Source organism: Engystomops pustulosus, chromosome 6 (assembly GCF_040894005.1).
Source record: "Engystomops pustulosus chromosome 6, aEngPut4.maternal, whole genome shotgun sequence".
Lineage (NCBI taxonomy): Eukaryota > Metazoa > Chordata > Amphibia > Anura > Leptodactylidae > Engystomops > Engystomops pustulosus.
In genome coordinates, this window is record NC_092416.1 from 79,116,903 (window position 1) to 79,135,464 (window position 18,562).

The 18,562-nt window shown below is 41.3% G+C and overlaps 1 protein-coding gene across 3 annotated transcripts in view; it reads right to left on the reverse strand.

Moving 5' to 3' along the window:
- Positions 1-10,901: 10,901 nt before the first annotated feature.
- NFRKB (nuclear factor related to kappaB binding protein) overlaps positions 10,902-18,562 on the reverse strand; it is a 54,625-nt gene continuing 46,964 nt past the window's right edge. For all 3 annotated transcript variants that reach the window (XM_072156712.1, XM_072156713.1, XM_072156714.1), the window contains exons 20-26: positions 17,989-18,203; positions 17,651-17,903; positions 17,183-17,380; positions 15,300-15,977; positions 12,535-12,641; positions 11,721-11,856; positions 10,902-11,352 (exon numbers count right to left, since the gene is read on the reverse strand). In XM_072156712.1, coding sequence (XP_072012813.1) covers positions 11,227-11,352; positions 11,721-11,856; positions 12,535-12,641; positions 15,300-15,977; positions 17,183-17,380; positions 17,651-17,903; positions 17,989-18,203 — 1,713 coding nt within the window. In that variant the 3' untranslated portion in view covers positions 10,902-11,226. The remainder of the gene's footprint in view (positions 11,353-11,720; positions 11,857-12,534; positions 12,642-15,299; positions 15,978-17,182; positions 17,381-17,650; positions 17,904-17,988; positions 18,204-18,562) is intronic.

Consider the following 18,562-nt stretch of genomic DNA (forward strand, 5'->3'; position numbering starts at 1 on the left):
GATTTGTAGTAATGATAGTGAATATCTGATTCAGATGGAAAAATTAGTTAAAAAATTTGTACAGAGAGGCTATCCGAGAAAAGAAGTAGAAAGAGTTGGCATAGAAGTTTCCCGTCTATCCAGAGACCAAGTTAGGTCATTTAAACCTAAGAATAACCAAGAGAGGATATCGTATATATCCCAATTCGATAAACATGCCCATTTGGTTAAAAAGACCATAACCAAACACTGGCCTATACTTACCCACGATCCGAAGTTTGGATCACTATTCAAAAGCTGTCCAAAATTCATTTATAAGAAAGGGCGCTCGATCGCCAATGAGTTAATCAGATCTGACATCGCAGTAAAGAAAAAAACACAACAAACGTTCTTAGCTACAAATAAAAAGGGTACATTTGCTTGCCTATCTTGTCAAAATTGTACAGGTATTATTAAAGGAGACACTTTTAACCACCCTAGGAAAGGGACACCAATACAGATTAAAGGATTTTTTACCTGTAATACTCAGTCAGTCGTGTATATGTTAAAATGCCCGTGCGGCTTGGCATATGTAGGGCAAACAACAAGATCCATCAAAACTAGACTTAATGAACATAGATCTGGAGGAGGAGCTTAAAAGCGTCAGTGAAAGGGTTAAACATGAGACTGGTGTTGCCAGACACTTTCGTGAGTATAGACATAATGTCAGTGATCTTAGATGGCTAGTGCTAGAGAGTGTGGAAATAAAAGAAGAGACCGCTCTTAAGAGAAAGTTATTTCAGCGTGAAGTTTACTGGATTACAGCGTTGGACACCGTCCAGCCCCGTGGTCTGAACGAACAATGTCATTTTAATGTATTTTTGTAAGTATGTATATCTGTTGTATTTCGTTTCTAGGTTAGTGGTATCTAATGTAGATTTTGCTATATAATAAGTTATGTATAACTATGAGTATTAAGAAAGCATTTAAATCTCCACCTACCTAGTATCACGCATGTCTGAGGAAGGAGGACACACCTCCGAAACGTCACACTAGACCATACGGGCGTCGGTTGCTCAGTGAAAAGCCATGATCTCCTAGCGTGCTACAATTTTATGGACTATTGACACTGTTTGCCGAAGATATGGTGATGTACTGGTGTTTTATGTCTTTTCACATTTGGATATAAAGAAAAATTGATTTATATTGCTGACTCCGGTCATATGTCTCTAAATGCTGTTATGATCCACTCCTTAAAACCCAATTACTAGTAGGTCCGATTTATCCTTTCCAAGAAATCCCTAATAACGGATCCACGGAAGTAGAAACAGATAAGTGTCGGAGTGGGACACTGGACAGAAATACTCCAAAGGAAGGATTAGGTAGAAAATCTCCATTAGATAGTATAATCACCAAGGTTCAACCAAATTGCACATTTTGGCAGATGGAAGGATAATTTATTGACGAGCACACATACTCATTTACTTCTAAAAGGCTCATGCACACAGTCCTGTACATGAGCCAACTGCTCAAAAGTTTTCTTAAAGGGGTTGTCAGTTTAAAATAAATAAATAAATGTGGCCGGGAGCGGGCTGCCTAAAATAATAAAGCTGTACTTACCTTCCGGTGCCCTCCGGTATCCAGCGCTGCTGTCGCTCCGGTCCGGGCGCCATGTATTTTTTTTTCTAAACTCGGACAACCCCTTTAAATGATTCTGCAATAAATTATGCTTCATTGCAGGTCTGGGAGGAGATCAATCAGGAGACCATCCACAACCTCATCAGGAGCATGCCGAGATGTTGTAGGGAGGTCATACAGGCACATGGAGGCCACACACAGTACTGAGCCTGACTTGTTTATAGGGCATTAGATCAAAGTTGGATCAGCCTGTAGTGTGTTTTTCCACTTTCATTGAAAGCAATACAGGTCATGGTTCTTCTATTATGAACAGTAAAAAAAAAAAAGTCTTTAGATTTACTCCTTAGAACTTTGTTGTTAGATTAAGAAAAGTTTGTATGAATGTATATATGGGTCATTTATCTATTTTTGGCGCATTGCAATTTTTTCAAGTTTTTTGAAACGTGCACCGACGTCCGTCAGACATTAATCGTCAGTAAGTAACATTTACCTCCTATTCCAGATGTTCTAAATGTCGCAAATGACATTTATCTTTTTAAATTGTCTAATATTTGCACCATTTTTGGCACAAGACATGCCAGACAAACCATACCTAAGCAAAACTTAGAAAATGGAAAGAAGTGAGAATGACAAATGACCAAAGAAGCCGATAGAAAAAGACATGGTAAAACAAATAAGATAAATGATCTCCTATGACTTTTCAGTTTCTTACTTTTTGTATTCTGGCAGTCACCTTTATAGATTTAATAATGTTGAGTTGACGAGGACCTAGACAAATTGTTGAGTCTCCCGAAGCCGCTTCACCTAGGCCAGAAGGGTAGAATCAGGATAACGTTTGTTGTCTCCTTAACAGAATCAACGTACGTGGCAAAAAAGCATAAGCTAGGTCCATATTAAAATGTTGAGAAGAGGTGGCCAACCTATTTTGTAACCTGTGCTTAGAAATGCGAAGGTGGAATCACCTTCTAAATTACAACCTTGACTCAAAAAGACCTACATTGAACCCTGTGAGAGTAAAACTCTCTCACAGGGTTCAATGTAGGTCTTTTTGAGTCAAGGTTAGAAATATGAAGGTGGAATCACCCGCCCCCCCCCCCCATATGTAGAGTAATAAAGATAAGCACTGGGAGAAAAATAAATAAAACCATAAGCATGGCTTTTTAATTCACTGCATGGTATCACTCCACAATATTTTTGCACCCCTGCAGTGATTAAGGATGATAAGTTCACTTACGGGTAGTCCGTCCTCGGCTAAATCCCAGTGGACTGGGGCTCTCGGTCGGCTCCGGCCCTCCCTGTTGATGTCTCCGGTCCGCGTTACTGGCCGCCGAAGAAACTACACTTCCCAGCGTCCCTTGAAGTCTGGTGACGACTTCCGGCCGCGACCGGAAGTTGTGTTGTTTGGGCCGCAAAGCACTCCTGGGAACGGAGACGCCTGCGTGTGACCTCTGCAAGGGGGATGGGCTCCCCGATAAGGTATTTAAAGCAGGTAGCATAAGCGGGCTAGTCACGTTGATCTAAGGTCTAAGATCTGTGTGATACGCTGAGTGTTTTTTCTACTGTGCTGTGCTTCTCCGGTTCTGTTATGGCTGACGAAGCAAACCTGCATCCTCCGGTTTCCGTAAGTGGGGTCATTTGTGCAGGAATGGGCTATTTTACTTTAGTAAAGGTGTCGGGTTACTTATTATCCTCCACTTACATTTTAGGAAAAAGACCAGGGGTCTAAGGGTAAAGGCAAGGAGGATAAAGGGGATAAGACTAGCAAGAAATGCAACATGCGCTTTCACTCTATGTTGGATTCATATAAAAAAACCAATTTCCAAGCCATGCATTGACAACTTCATGAGGGAAGAGAAAACGTCTTTCCTGGATGAATTAAAGGGGTTCATTGAGGAGAAAGTGATATCCTCTGTGGCGGCAGCCATGTCCAAGGCTCCGCCAAGTAAACGACCCAGAATAGAGCCGGAGTCCTCTCTATCAGAGGAAGGAAATGATTCCGAAACTCCTTCATGTTCTGTTGTAAAGGGGGATGATACAACGGATTCTCAGAAAATAGTAGATACACGACATCTGTTCCAGGCAAAGCGTCAGAGGGTCTTTCTTCTGAATGACACGTTAAAAGAGCCATGGAAGAATGGCGAGAACCAGAAAAAAAAATTGGTTTCCAAAAATTTTAGGAAAAGGCTCATGTTTGAACCTTAGGAGTCCAAGATTTGGGATACGTGTCCGAAGATGGATGTTCAGGTCACAAAGATTGTAAAGAAAACTGACCTTCCATTGGAGGACGCAGCACAGCTAAAGGACCCGATGGATAGAAAATCAGATTCTCTCCTAAAGAAGGCCTGGGAAACATCAATGCTTAATTTAAAATCTAACTTAGCGGCCACATCGGTGGCAAGAAACCTGCTGTATTAGTTAAACGAACTAGAGTCCCACATCAGGGAAGGGACCCCAAGATCTGAAATTCTGGAGAATTTCCAGTTGCTGAAATCAGCAACAGCTTTCCTGGCAGACTCTGCGGCTGAGGGAATTCGGTTTTCAGCTAAGGAGAGCCCTGTGGCTGAAGCAGTGGAATGGAGATATCCGTTCGAAAGCCAAAATTATGCAGCCTGCCTTTCTCAGGGGAGTTTGTTTTTGGTTCTGAACTGGACACGATACTGGAGAGAGCTTCAGACAAAAAGAAGGGCTTCCCTGAAAGATCTATACCCAAGAAGCTGCCCTTTCGTGACTTCAAAAACCAGAAAGAGCAGTACAGACATAAAGGAAAAAGGGGACGCTGGAGCTACCCGAAAGGAGGTAAGGGAAGAGGCTTTCTCTTCTCCAACCCAACAGACACAAATAGAGGTGAAAAACAATGATGTCATGGTAGGGGGAAGATTGCTAGGGTTCAGGGAGAAATGGACAAAAATCACTTCAAATCCCTGGGTCTTAGAGATATTACACCACGGTTACAGTATTAATTTCTGCAAACTTCCTCCTACAAAGTACATGCCACCATCATCATCCATTTCTTCCACATCTCACAATTTAATTTGGCAAGAAGTGTCATCCTTATTATCATCAGGTGTAATTGTTCCTGTCCCTCAAGACCAGGAAAAATTAGGATTTTACTCTTCTCTCTTTTTGGTGAAGAAACCGAACGGCACAAACCGACTAATCATCAACCTGAGAAGTCTCAACGAGTTAATCATCTACCGAAAATTCAGGATGGAGTCGGTAAGATCAGCCTCACACATTATTCACAAAAACGCTTTATGTGTACCATAGACTTAAAGGATGCGTACTATCACATCCCTATACACCCTCTCACAGAAATTCCTAAGGTTCTCTGTTCTGTCTCCAGTGGGGTTGACACTACACTTCCAGTTTTGTGCACTCCCCTTTGGAATATCCACAGCCCCAAGAACCTTTACGAAGGTGATGGCAGAGGTGGTGGCTTTCCTCAGGCTACGGGATGTACTAATAGTCCCATACCTAGACGATTTACTTGTCATTGGCCAAGACAGAGAGACTTTACTCTTATCAAGAGACCTCACTATAGAGACCCTAGAGAGGTTGGGATGGATAGTAAACTATCAGAAATCAGAACTCCTACCAGATTCAGTGAGAAAATTTCTGGGTGTAAATTTGAATTCAAATTATCAGATGTCATGCCTTCCGCAGGAAAAAGGAAGTCACATCAAGGATCAGGTGAAGAGATTCAGGAAAAGTTCAACAATCTCAATCAGAGAGGCCATGAAGATCCTGGGATCTTTAACAGCCTGCATATCCTCGGTGGCCTGGTGCCAAGCCCACACCAGAACTCTCCAGAGGTGGATCTTAAATTCCTGGAACAGGGAACAAAAGGACCTGGACAGGAAAATTTTGATTCCCCCTGCCGTCAAGAAAGACCTGTTGTGGTGGTTAAGGGAAGAGAACCTGAGAAGAGGAATCTTTTTGACAAACAGTCCTCATATCTCCATCCAAACAAATGCGAGTCAGACAGGTTGGGGAGCAGTTATGCCCCACCACTTCTCTCAGGGCGTCTGGATCAAAGAAGAATCGGGAGCTAAGAGCGGTTTGGGAAACGCTCAGCAGAAACACCCCTCTCCTATCCCACCAGCACCTCCTCATTCTATCGGAGTGCATTAACCCAACAAATATTTTCGTGGGCAGAAGACCACGCCCTGTCAATTTCGGTAACACACCTCAAAGGTACGGAGACCCTAAAAGCGGATTTCCTCAGCAGGAAGAAAGTTCTCCAGAACGAGTGGAGCTTAAAGGAAGAAGTATTCCAAAAGCTAACTTCCATATGGGGTCACCCTCAGGTGGACCTGTTCGCAACAAAGGAGAATACCACATGCCATCGCTGGACCCAACTTTTGTCCCTAAGGTGCTTTCTGACTTCCACAGGAATCAGGAGATTATTCTGCCCTCCTTCTGTGGGAACCCTTCTTCTGCGAGAGAACTAAAATGGAATACTCTGGACGGGAAAAACAAGGGGAGGAAGGCGTCTAAGGCAACCATTGCAAGATGGTCATGCTCGTCATGCTACGATTTACAGGAAATACCAGTTCCCCCAGGAATAAGAGCACACTCGACCAGAGCCATGTCAACATCCAGGGCAGAGAAAAGGGGAGCCTCATTGGACCAAATCTGCAGGGCGGCAACTTGGTCTTCCTCCTTTACATTTTCTAAACATTATAGGCTGGACTTGCATCTATCAAAGGACTTTCTGAATTAGATTGCTCACCGGTAATTCTATTTCCGTTAGTCCACCATGACGGCCTAGATATTTCCACCCATTTCTTCTGAAAATTTTCTTTTTCTATTCTTTACAGATAAAAGTGTATGTGACTTACACATACTAATAAATCTGGTTGCATCTTCCTCAAGCATGGTTATTTTGTAATCACTGGCGGGAGGATGCGGGGAACCTTTAACCTCTCTTCTTCCAGTCCCTGCAGAGGTCATGGTGGACTAACGGAAATAGAATTACCGGTGAGTAATCTAATTCATAATTTTCTTTCACTGGTCACCTAACCAAATTATTCCATAAGGGAAAGTACTTAGGAGTGCAAATATTTGTACACTGAATTTGGTAAATCCTTCAGGAGTGGAGTAGATGGAAAGGATATGCTTTAAATAGAAATGGTATGGTTCAATGATAACCTGGGCTCACCACGGAGTAGTCTTTGTCTGAGTTAAAATGGTATTTTTTAATTTAATCTTACATTATACAGACAGTCCCCTACTTAAGAACACCCAAATAACGTATGAACCCCTAGTTACAAACAGCCCTCTGGATGTTGGTAATTTACTGTAGTTTAGTCCAAGGCTACAATGATCGGCTCTAAGAGTTATCAAAGGTGTCTGCAACTTATATTTCTCGTTGATCCTGGTTCTTATAACAACCCAAAAAAGTTTTAAAATCCAATTGTCACAGAGTCCAAAAAAAATTTGTGTGGGGTTACAATTATAAAATATAGTTTCTCTTCCATGGTGAGCCGGATTACCATTAACCCCTTAACGCTCTACGGTGCAGAAGTATAAGAAGTGTATGAAGAGGGCTCACGGGCTGAGTCCTCTTCATACAAAGGTGGGGGTTTTTGCATATTGCAGAAAACCCTCACTGCAAAGTAGCCGGCGGCATTCAAAAGACGGCGGTGCGCGGGCGCCGCCATCTCTGTTACGATCGCCGCGCCCCCGAAGGTTATCGGGGGGCGGCGATCGGTTGCCATGGTAGCCTCGGGTCTTCGTTTGACCTGAGGATACATGGCTTCTGCATATCCATATAGTGTGCAAAAATGCCATATATTGCAATACAGAAGTATTGCAGTATATGGTAGGAACGATCTGACCATCTAGGGTTAATGTACCCTAGATGGTCTAAAAAAAAGTGAAAGAAAAAAAAAAAAAAGTTTAAAAAATTAAAAAAAATTAATAGAATATTAAAAGTTCAAATCACCCCCCTTTCCCTAGAACGGATATAAAACATAATAAACAGTAAAAATCACAAACATATTAGGTATCACCGCGTCCCAAAACGCCCGATCAAAATATAAAAACGGTTACGGCCGGCGGTGACCTCCGAGGCGGGAAATGGCGCCCAAATGTCTGAAATGCCACTTTTACACCTTTTTACATCACATAAAAAATGAAATAAAAAATGATCAAAATGTCGCACAGACCTCGAAATGGTAGCAATGAAAACGTTGCATCATTTCGCAAAAAATGACCCCTCACACATCTCCGTGCACCAAAGTATGAAAAAGTTATTAGCGTCAGAAGATGGCAAAAAAAATTTCTCTTTTTTGTACACATTTTAATTTTTGAAAATGTATTAAAACACAATAAAACCTATATAAATTTGGTATCACCGCGATCGCACCGAACCAAAGAATAAAGCTGAGGTGTTATTTTGAGTGCACAGTCAAAGCCGAAAAAAATGAGCCCACAAGAACGTGACGTTTTTTTTTTTCAGTTTTTCCACATTTGGAATTTTTTTTCAGCTTCGCAGTACACGGCATGTTAAAATAAATAACATTACGGGAAAGTAAAATTTGTTACGCACAAAATAAGCCCTCACACAGGTCTGTACACGTAAAAATGAAAAAGTTATGGATTTTTGAAGTTGGAGAGCGATAAATGAGCGGAAAAACCCTGCGTCCTTAAGGGGTTAAACTATACTATTTCATTGGGAAGTTCCACATGGATGAGCTGGTAGTCTGCATGTTTGTGCTTTAAATTGCAAACCATAAAGGAAATGTACCGCCAGGAAGAAAAACTATCTGCAAATGAGCCTGAGGAGGTTCCAGCCCTTCAGGTTCCTTTGCATACAATTCCTTCATCCTGGTGGTAGATACCCTTAAAAGGGAATCTGTCAATGCTTTCTACACCAATAAAATACCAGCATCCTCGGGTAGGGACCGAAATATTTCTAGATTTCCCTCTTTTATGCTAAAAACCATCTTGGGGTCCACTGCACCTTTCTATTTACAATCGAAATCAGATCAGGGTCCTGAGAGTTTGTTCTACAGAACATGTAATCAGGGCAGTTAAAAACATAATCAAGAAATGGATCTGTATCAGCAGCTTACATTTCCAACTAAGTCTTTAACCAGTCCATTTGCATTTTCCTATCAAAGATTTCTTACATCAATAAGATAAAAATCATTTGTATCTTGCTCACCAAATTAAAAATAAATTAAAAAGAAAAGGTATGCCACTCTAAAGAACAGCAAAACCTTTTCTCTGATGATCTCTGCGGCTAAGTTCACGCAAAATCTGTTACTATCAGAATAAATAGTGCAGCAGACGCTTTTTTTTTCTGTAATAATAACAGATGCGTAACAGAAGGTGCATAAAAGTCTATGGGTGATGCCACTCATGGCGTTTTGAAACAGTCTTTGGTCCGTTTTTAAGCAGTCCGTTAAAAAACGCATCCATTTTTTTTAAAGATGCATGCGTTTTTTGAAAATGCATCCGCTTTTAATTGCGCAAAATTCGGAAAACCTGTCAGTAACGGATGCGTTTTCAAAAAACGCATGCGTTTTTAACCCCTTCCCGACGCGCGCCGTACTAGTACGGCGCACCGGGTCCGGGTGCATGGAGAGGGCTCGCGGGCCGAGCCCTCTCCATAGCCGGTAAGTCTTTGCTGCATATTGCAGCAAAGGCTTACCGGAAACACCCGCGATCGGTGCTAGCACCGTTCGCGGGTGCTTTCACTGCGATCGCCGCCGGCTTGCCGCGGATCATCGCTCCCCGATGACGTCACGGGGAGCGGTGATCCGTTGCCATGACAGCTTCGGGTCTCACGGAGGCCCGAAGATGTCTTGTTTTAACACATTCATTACATTGTGCTATCAGCACATTGTAATGACTGAGGAGTAAAATCCCCATATACTGCCATATTGCAGTATGACAGTATATGGTAGGATCGATCAGACAACCTAGGGTTAAAGTACCATAGGAAGTCTGAAAAATAGTAAAAATAAAAAAAAAGTTAAAAAAAAAAATTATAATAAAAAACCCTAAAAATTCAAATCACCCCCCTTTCCCTAGAACTGATATTAATATTAATAAACAGTAAAAATCATAAACACATTAGGTATCGCCGCGTCCAAAAATGTCCGATCTATCAAAATATAATAACGGTTGTTCGCTGCGTTTAACCCCGTAACGGAAAATAGCGTCCAAATTCAAAAATGAAATTTTTTTGCCATTTTGGAAAATATAAAAAAATTTAAAAAAAGTGATCAAAAGGTTGCACAGTCCTAAAAATGATAGCAATGAAAACGCCATCAAAAGTCGCAAAAAATGACACCACCCACAGCTCCGTACACCAAAGTATGAAAGTATTGCCGCCAGAAGATGACAAAATAAAAAAAAAAATTTTTGTACAGGAGGTTTTAATTTTTTTAAATGTATGAAAACATTATAAAACCTATACAAATTTGGTATCCACATAATCGCAGCAACCCAAAGAATAAAGTAGACCTGTCATTTGGGGCGCACGGTGAAAGCTGTAAAATCCAAGCCCACAAGAAAACGTTGCACATGTGTTTTTTCACCATTTTCACTGCATTTGGAATTTTTTTCCAGCTTCCCAGTACGCACCATGGAATATTAAATACCATCACTACGAAGTGCAATTTGTTACGCAGAAAATAAGCCATAACAGAGCTCTTTATGTGGAAAAATAAAAAAGTTAGATTTTTGAAGGTGGGGAGTGAAAAATGGAAGTGAAAAAACTAAAAAAGGCCAAGTCGTTAAGGGGTTAAAAAACACATGCGTTTAACAGATTGCTTAAAAACGGACCAAAAACTGTTTCAAAACGCCATGTGTGGCATCAACCTATGTTGGACAAAAGTCTTTTTTTTAAATCTAAAAATGTAATGAAATAGATGCAGGTGTGAACTGGCCAGGCCTTATATCCATGGAATATCAGGTCTTTTTAGCAAGCTTGGTGTCACTGCTAATGGGGTTACTCTCACATGACTCGGATCAAAGGCTTAAGAAACCTGGCTAGGTTCACATGAGGATCATTAGGACAACAAAATGCTACTTCACTATAAATATGTTCAAGGAAACCCTACTTCAATGGGTGCTATCATGGCCACACCAGGAAAGAAATAGCAAAGTCCAAAAATAGGAATATTAAATTTCCCTACAAAATTGTACAAGAAGAGAACAGAGACAGGTGACATACCAAATGTTAGCGGTCTTCCACACAGTGACTGGTCCCAGCCAGTACAATGCCATGGCTGCATGGTTCCCTATGCGTTAATCACATAGCGCTCCTTTCACAGTATACCACCACTCACTTTGATTCTTAAATATATTTTACATTTAGAAGCAAAAGGCAAATACATATATATTATTTTTTTACCTTTTGCTGTTACAGCATAAAAACATTCAAGTCCAAACACAAATTACATCTGCCACTTTGGACAGTTTCTGGTAAAAGCCATGGACTCTTCAATCTATGTGCATTCTTACAAGGAGCTTCACCAGTCATTGCTCATCTGTGAGGCTGTGCGGTCAGATCTGTCGGACCACAGAGCTGACATTCTTTCTACAGCTCACTTTGTAATGTTATTCAGAGCAAAGATGGTTCGATCCGGTTGATATTATCCAGGTGTTTTACACTCATTGAGGATCTGTTGTTGGCTTTGGAGGAGGGGTGGTGGTTACTACAACAGTGGACACAGCCTTGGAAGCTGCAGGAGAGGAAGCTTGTTGCAGATGTGTGGCAGGGACAGTTTGTATACGCACCTGGGGGACAGAAAAGGGAAATACATTTTTACCACTTTCAAAACACAAAATTTAAAAAAAAAGAAAAATTAAAAAAAAATTGGAGGTTCTAAGAAATATCAGTGTAACTTGGGACCCCTCATCTCATAATCAGTTAGGAACCTCATTTCCCCAGAGGTGCAATTCAATAATGCAAAATCTTCATTTATAAATGTGCATAATGTATTGTCCAACAATAAGATAATCTCATTACCAGTAGACTAGAATAAAATATTTAATATTAAAATACAATAATATGCTTTTATGAAGTGGAAACAGGTAAAATATCCATCCAAAACCACAAATCATATAACATTTAGCAACTTGCATGGAATATAGTTTGCACTTACCTGCGTGGCCTGTCCCTGCTGCTGGAGCTGTTGTAGTTGCTGAGTGGTCAGAAAACTAACAGGTTTGTTACCAGCTATGAGCTTGGTCCCCGCTGGCACAGTGGTCAGGATTATATTTCGTCCAAGTCCACTTATACTATAGAGAGACAAAGCAAGAGATCAGTCTGCATTTCCCTGCACAGCACTTTAGTTGCTCCTATAACAACAACCGTCTGGAGGAAAAATTTGCATTTTTAAAGGGGTCGTCCACTTTCAGTAAATATTTGATATTGTTTGTGTAAGGCAAAGTTATACAATTTTTCAATATAATTTCTAAAAAACCGTGAGGAATTTATACAGATCTCTGCTTCTATGTTTAATTGCAGTGGATAGAAATCAGTCCATGGTCATGTGATGGACACACAGGTACACAAGCCAATAGTATCACACGGCTCTGATTACTCTGTAAGTGTCCATCACATGACAATAGACAGATTTCTATCCACTGGAAGTAAACACAGAAGCTTTCTATAACATGACAGCAAGCAGAGATCTAGAAAACTGTGAGGAATTGATACAGAAAGTATATTTGAAGATTGTACAACTTTTCACTACGCAAACCATATCAATTATTTGCTGAGTGGACAACCCCTTTAACTCCAATAAAGCAAAATATCCAAACCATTGATCCCCACTGAATTATAGCAGAGACCACGGTAACTAACCCCCAAGCTGTAGCAAAGCCATGTGACATTTCCTAAATCACATTCAGTATTCTACATTTCACTGGCATCAATATGCAGCCATGGCGTTCATGGGTCCAGACGACACTTACTTTGCTCCTAAATTGCCTTTGATGATTGGCGCAGCCACAACACTCTTCCCTTTCATGGGCTGACTGAGCACAGAGAGTGGCACCGTTATCCTCGCTGGTAGCTTTCCCTAAAAAAGAGAAAATAAATTTATAAGAATAAATCAGGATTTTTGTATTTGCTGTATATTTGTTTCTAAACAAGTGTGGAACACATAATTATTATTTTTTTTAAGTTCAAATAGATGCCCCTTTTTCAGTGAGATCAACCAAAAATGAACAAAAAGAGTGCAACAAAGAGAAAAAGGGACTGTCCAATTGGGCTTATTGTCACTGGCCATGTACCAGCCATATTCCCCAGTTTGAAGTGCAGGGAGCAGGGAGCACTATATCTATGCTGCTATGGTCCTTGTGGCACTGCTGTCAAGTATTGAAAAATCTGACTACAGTTTGAGATGGTAGTGACTTACAGCATCACAGTTAACCATGGTGCTGCTAGTTGTCCTCCTTGCACCGTGTTCAAATGGACTGAATGTGGCAGAGTATAAGCGCTCACACACTTGACACCATGTCATATCCAGAATTATCTCAGTATACAACAGCAAAACCAAAAGAGAGAGAAGTGCAGCAGGTAAGAGGAAAATGTGTGCTAAGAATTGCTACAATTCACTTAGAATACAGTCAAGTATATAAAGATGAATAATTCCTGGGTATCAGAAAAGGTCAGGCTCAGGCCATTTTAGGCTTCCATCTGCTGCTGCTAGAGTTGGATCTAACTAATTTCTCAAAAAAATGGTGCTTTGATTAACTGTTCATTGCACTAAACCAACAAAATTGTGAAACTTAAAAACGCAATTAGTTTAATTTGTATGCATTAAAATAACACCCAGGAAAAAAAACTTTAGCACTGTCGTGTTATAAGGTTTTATTTATAAGGACAGTACATACCAGATCACTGGTATCTAAGACAGCTGCCTGCTGGCACCAGGAAAAACATGATCTTACCATAATTGCTGTTACGTCCAATCAGAACCTGGATGCGGTGGGTGGCGGATGCGGGGTGTTTATTTGTAGGGTATAGTCTGTGGGACTGCCCTTGTATAGCTCTATCTTCATGTATGGTGTACCATAAGATTAAAGGATAACCCAATCCATCCGTTAGCCCACACCAACACCTCACCCACAGGACCGAGGATCTAATTGGACGTAACAGCAATTACCACAAGACCATGTTTTTCCTTACAATTTGCATGGTGCCAGCAGGCAGCTGTCTTAGATACTATTGTAGCGCCCCAGTATGTATGGTCCTGTTAAATAAGCACTTTTGTGATAGAGAGTTTTGACACTGTTTGTTCCTGGGTGCTATATGTTATTTTAATGCATACAAATTAATCTAATAGAGCAGTGATGGCAAACCTTTTAGAGGCCGGGTGCCCAAACTTCAACAAAGACCTGCTTATTTATCGCAAAGTGCCAACACAGAAATTTAATTTGTGATTTATACTCCCTTCTGTGTCACAGTTTTCATTGATACCGGCCCCTGAGGACACCAATAAAGCAGAAAATAGTCCCAGGTACAGCTGTCACTTTAAAATACCTCTGTGCAGAGCAAGTCCTGAGCTGTCTGGGACTGCAGGAAGATACCTGGAGTCATCTCTGGTGATGGCCTGAGTGCCCACAGAAAGGGCTCCAAGTGCCACCTCTGGCACCAGTGCCATAGGTTAGCCATCACTGTAATAGAGTTTTTAAAAAGAACCTGTAACCAGGGACCTAATTTTCACTAAAAACAGGTTGCAGAAGCCCATCACACTTGCAGTGCAAATATGCCTATTCCCATTACAATCTGAGTGTTATAACTTACCTGGCACCCTGACAAAATTCTCTGTCAAGTCACAGGGGTTGTCTTTGGTTTGGATGTATTTCAAAAAACAACATGTGACTTACTCCTTGGCTTTCAGCCCCTCGCAGGAGGGAGGAGCTGTACGGGAGCACATAGGATGGGGCCAAGAGCTGAGGAGTAATTAGTACAGACAAGTCATGTGTTTTTTTTAAATGCATCCAAACCAAAGCCCAACCCCTGTGACTTAACAGGGGATTCTTTTAGGGTGCCAGGTAAGTTATAACACATAAATATATTGTAATGCAAATGCTTAGAAAAGGCACACTGCAGGTGTGAAGGGCTTCTGCAACCTGTCTGTAGTGAAAATGAGGTCCCTGGTGACAGGTTCCCTTTAAGTCTCACAATTTTTCTGGTGTGTAGTGAAGTGAATGATGGACCCCTTTTGTTTGACAGCTTTTTGTAAATTATACATAGCAGGTTGACTTGGGTGAGTCATTGGGCCCTGCTAGACAAAGGTTGTTACACTATTCAAAATCTCATACCATGGATTCTCGGAACCAAATCTGCCTATCACTTCTCTATACCTCTGACTGTGTAAGAAGCCAGAATCTTAGATAGGGCACATAAATAATTCTGGAGCCTTGGTGTAGTCTGTGGCATCACCACAAACCTAAAAATATTTACTATGTTCCCAGAGCAGAGCTTCACCCATTTTGGCCTTCTTGTTAAAATGGATATGAGTACAAGATGTAATGCCATGTATAAGCTGCAGATCTCCAACTTTCTACAATACCTCTTGGATTAACATGAGCTTAGGAAACTGGGACATAAAAAGTTTAAATACCTGAGCCAAGGAGAACTTGATGATGTCTACCATCCTCATCCCAGCCCCCAAGAACATACACTCTATAAATCCTTGATCCAGAGACCCCTGTATCAGTGTTCTCACCTGCTGTGTGACTGGAATCTGACGTACGGTAGCTGCTGCTGCTCCAACAGGGACTACGGTCGATGGCGGTTTTGTTCCAGTGCCGGTCACAGGCGTTAGGCTTACAGTTGCAGCCGTGTGAACAGGACTGATCACAGAGGGAGACCCAACAGGTACTGGTTTGGCAGTTACAGTAATACTCTGAGAGGCTGCAGCCTTTGGAGGAACAACACCAAGTCCTTGTACAATACGTATGGTGGTGGCAGCTTTTGTGTCAGTATTGGATGCAGCTTTAGTTTTTTGATCAGCTAGAGATACTCCGAGAGCAGGCATCAATCTAAAACTAGAGCTGCTTGCCTCTGCCGATTTAACCTCTGGGGTGACTTTGATGGTAGCAGGAGCAGGGGGTGAAGGGGAAGAGGGGTTGGGGGTCATTTGCAGAAGTCCTTTGCTGGAGCTGGTTCCTGGGGTGGCAGAAAAAAGTTCTTGTGACAACTTCACGGCTGTAACCTGGGACTTGGCCAATGTGGCCATCATGTCCGGTGTGATGCGTAAAATTGTCTGACCCTTAGAATCGGTAGTGATGGAAGATGGAGGAAGACGCAACACATCCTTGCCTTGTATGCGGAGATTGGTGGTTGAAAGTGGAAGACTTGAGGCCGACTGGGATTTCATGCCAAGTTGTCCAGACAGTGCCACCTTGTGGTGAAAAAAATAAATTTTGAACAGTCTGCATATTCCACAGGTGTCGCTAGGTAATGTCATATAATTAACAATAGTCATATACAGTCAGTCCCCGGGTTACATACAAGATAGGGTCCGGAGGTTTGTTCTTAAGTTGAATTTGTATGTAAGTCGAATCTGTATATTTTATAATTGAAGTTCTAGACAAATTTTTTTTCTTTTGTCCCAGTGACAATTGGAGTTTCAAAATTTTAGCTGTAATTGGACCAAGGATTATCAATAAAGCTTCATTACAGACACATTACAGCTGATCATTGCAGCCTGGGACTATAGTAAAGCATCCAGAGAGCTTCACCGGGCAGAGGGGTCCGTCTGTAACTATGGGTTGTCTGTAAGTCGGGGTCCTTAAGTAGGGGACCGCCTGTAATAAATATCATAGGGATGTCATTAACAATATTTATCCCGTTATCTGTGGGTTTAACAGCCAAGACCCCCCCCACACACACACAATCAGCCGAATGGGGGTTCGTAAGTACCCCTTCATCTGATTTATGCTTCCAGGGTCTTCGGACTGTTAACTGAGTGCAAGTCCCATAAAATTCAATGGAGCTTTATTCTATCCTCCACTGATTTCTATAGCATCAGTTTAGGGTGCAGCCGAAACTCAGAAGTCCCTGTGCTACGAAGCAAATAAATATCAATAGCAACACAACCCCTTTAAATAGTTGGACATTAATTTTTAGGACTTCACAAGTAGTTCTAAACTATGGCCGTGTTTACACCCAATATCTCCTCTGTAGCATATGGAATATAAGGCAAACCTACGCACATAGTGCATTCAGTTCTTTTGTCTTCAATGGAGAAACTGCAATAAAAAAAACCTTAAAGCATACCTCACTTTTTGGCAAACTTTGCATAATTCTTAGTGCAGTGTACGTATATGATTTTTTTCTTCTCCGTTATGTGGGGTCCTGCGAGACCATCATTTGTGTTATGTATCTACTGTATGTATTATATCTCCAAAAGCCCTTTAATATAGTTTTATTAGTGAGAAAGAAGAGGATAACAGCCAAAGTAAGAGGGAAAAGAAGCTATTACAAAAAGTTTCTTCTATTCACTTGTACTGTGGATTTATGCAAAGTTTCTTTAAGAGATGGAGACCAATTAAAGTTCACACAGAAAGAGACATAATAATTCCATTATTGAGCGGTGCTCATTACCTGTTTGAGGATGCTTTGGCCAGTGATGCTCTGCAGGATGGTTGGAGCAGGGCCAGCAGGAGAACTCACCACTGGCTTGGAAGCAACTACAGTAGACGTGGCCAAAGTTGTCACAGTTATACCCGCGTGAGTGGTCAGTGAAGTCCCAGGATGAGGAACAGCAGCAGACGGCTGAGTCTTAACTGGCATTGTGACAACCTATATTTAAAGAGACAGTGCTTAGCATTTCATATTTAAAAAACGAACCACAACCTGAAGTTAAACCTCCAAATAGTGCAAAGTGCTGCAAATCACTGTAAATAAGTTGGCATTCGATATGGTGAGGAATCCAGCATAAAATCTTGGTATAATAAAACTAATTTTTTATTGTGACATTTTAAAACGTACATCAATTTTTAAAATGTCACAATTCCACTTACAATTTTATTACAACCCTGTAATGCTTTCCATGATCTGGCTCTCACTTACCTGCGTTATCCCTTTGGCGGCAGATGATGTTACCGGCAATCTAATGTGAGACACTGCTGGAGAAAGTGGCTGAGACACAATAGAAGGTGGGGGAGCAGCAGTGACTGTAGCAGGAGCTGTCACAATTCGCACTTGGGGGATTGCTGGAGAGGTGGTTCTTACAGGTCCAGGAGTCACAGTGGTCACCTGGCTGGTCACAGGAGTCAACAATGTGCTAAGTTGAGGCATGGTTGGTGAAGACACCAGAAGAACGCTGTGCAAGAGACAAAAAAAACGTCAACTCTAATCATGGAAAAAGGAAGAGGCATCAATCACTCTGAGAGGTTCAAGGGTTTTACCTCTGACTGGATTTCGAGGGGTCTGGGACGCTGCTAGCAACGATTTTGCTGATGGCTGCAGATGTGGATGGAGACAGTGGTGTTGGTGGAAGTGCTGGGGTAGTTGGTGTGCTGGGGGTTCCAGGGGTTGGAGGCATGCTGCACTCACTCAGGGTAAGTGGCCCCGGTTCTGGTGTACCACCGCTCTTCAATGAAAATTCCTTGTTTCCTGACTTCTGATTAAGAAATAAACACATTAAAAATAAATAATTGAAAAGAAGCTACTAAGGATATTGACCCATCAATCTACCTGCTGCCTTAGAAAATGTATCTGTCACAAGTTTGATATTCGCTTATTCATTCTTATTGTGTATTATGATATAAGTGTATTCAATCTTATAGGAATATCTGACTGCAAGACCCAAAAGTATTATTTTTAAGTTTTATAAGTAAATTTCAAGTATTTCAGTTTATCATATTTTCATTCAATTTTCTTATTCCCATGCAGGGCCTGTAACACCACACATATAACATACAACTCTCAGCCAAGTGTTTGTATCAGTTTGGATAATCCTCAGATGCAGTAACCTCTTCC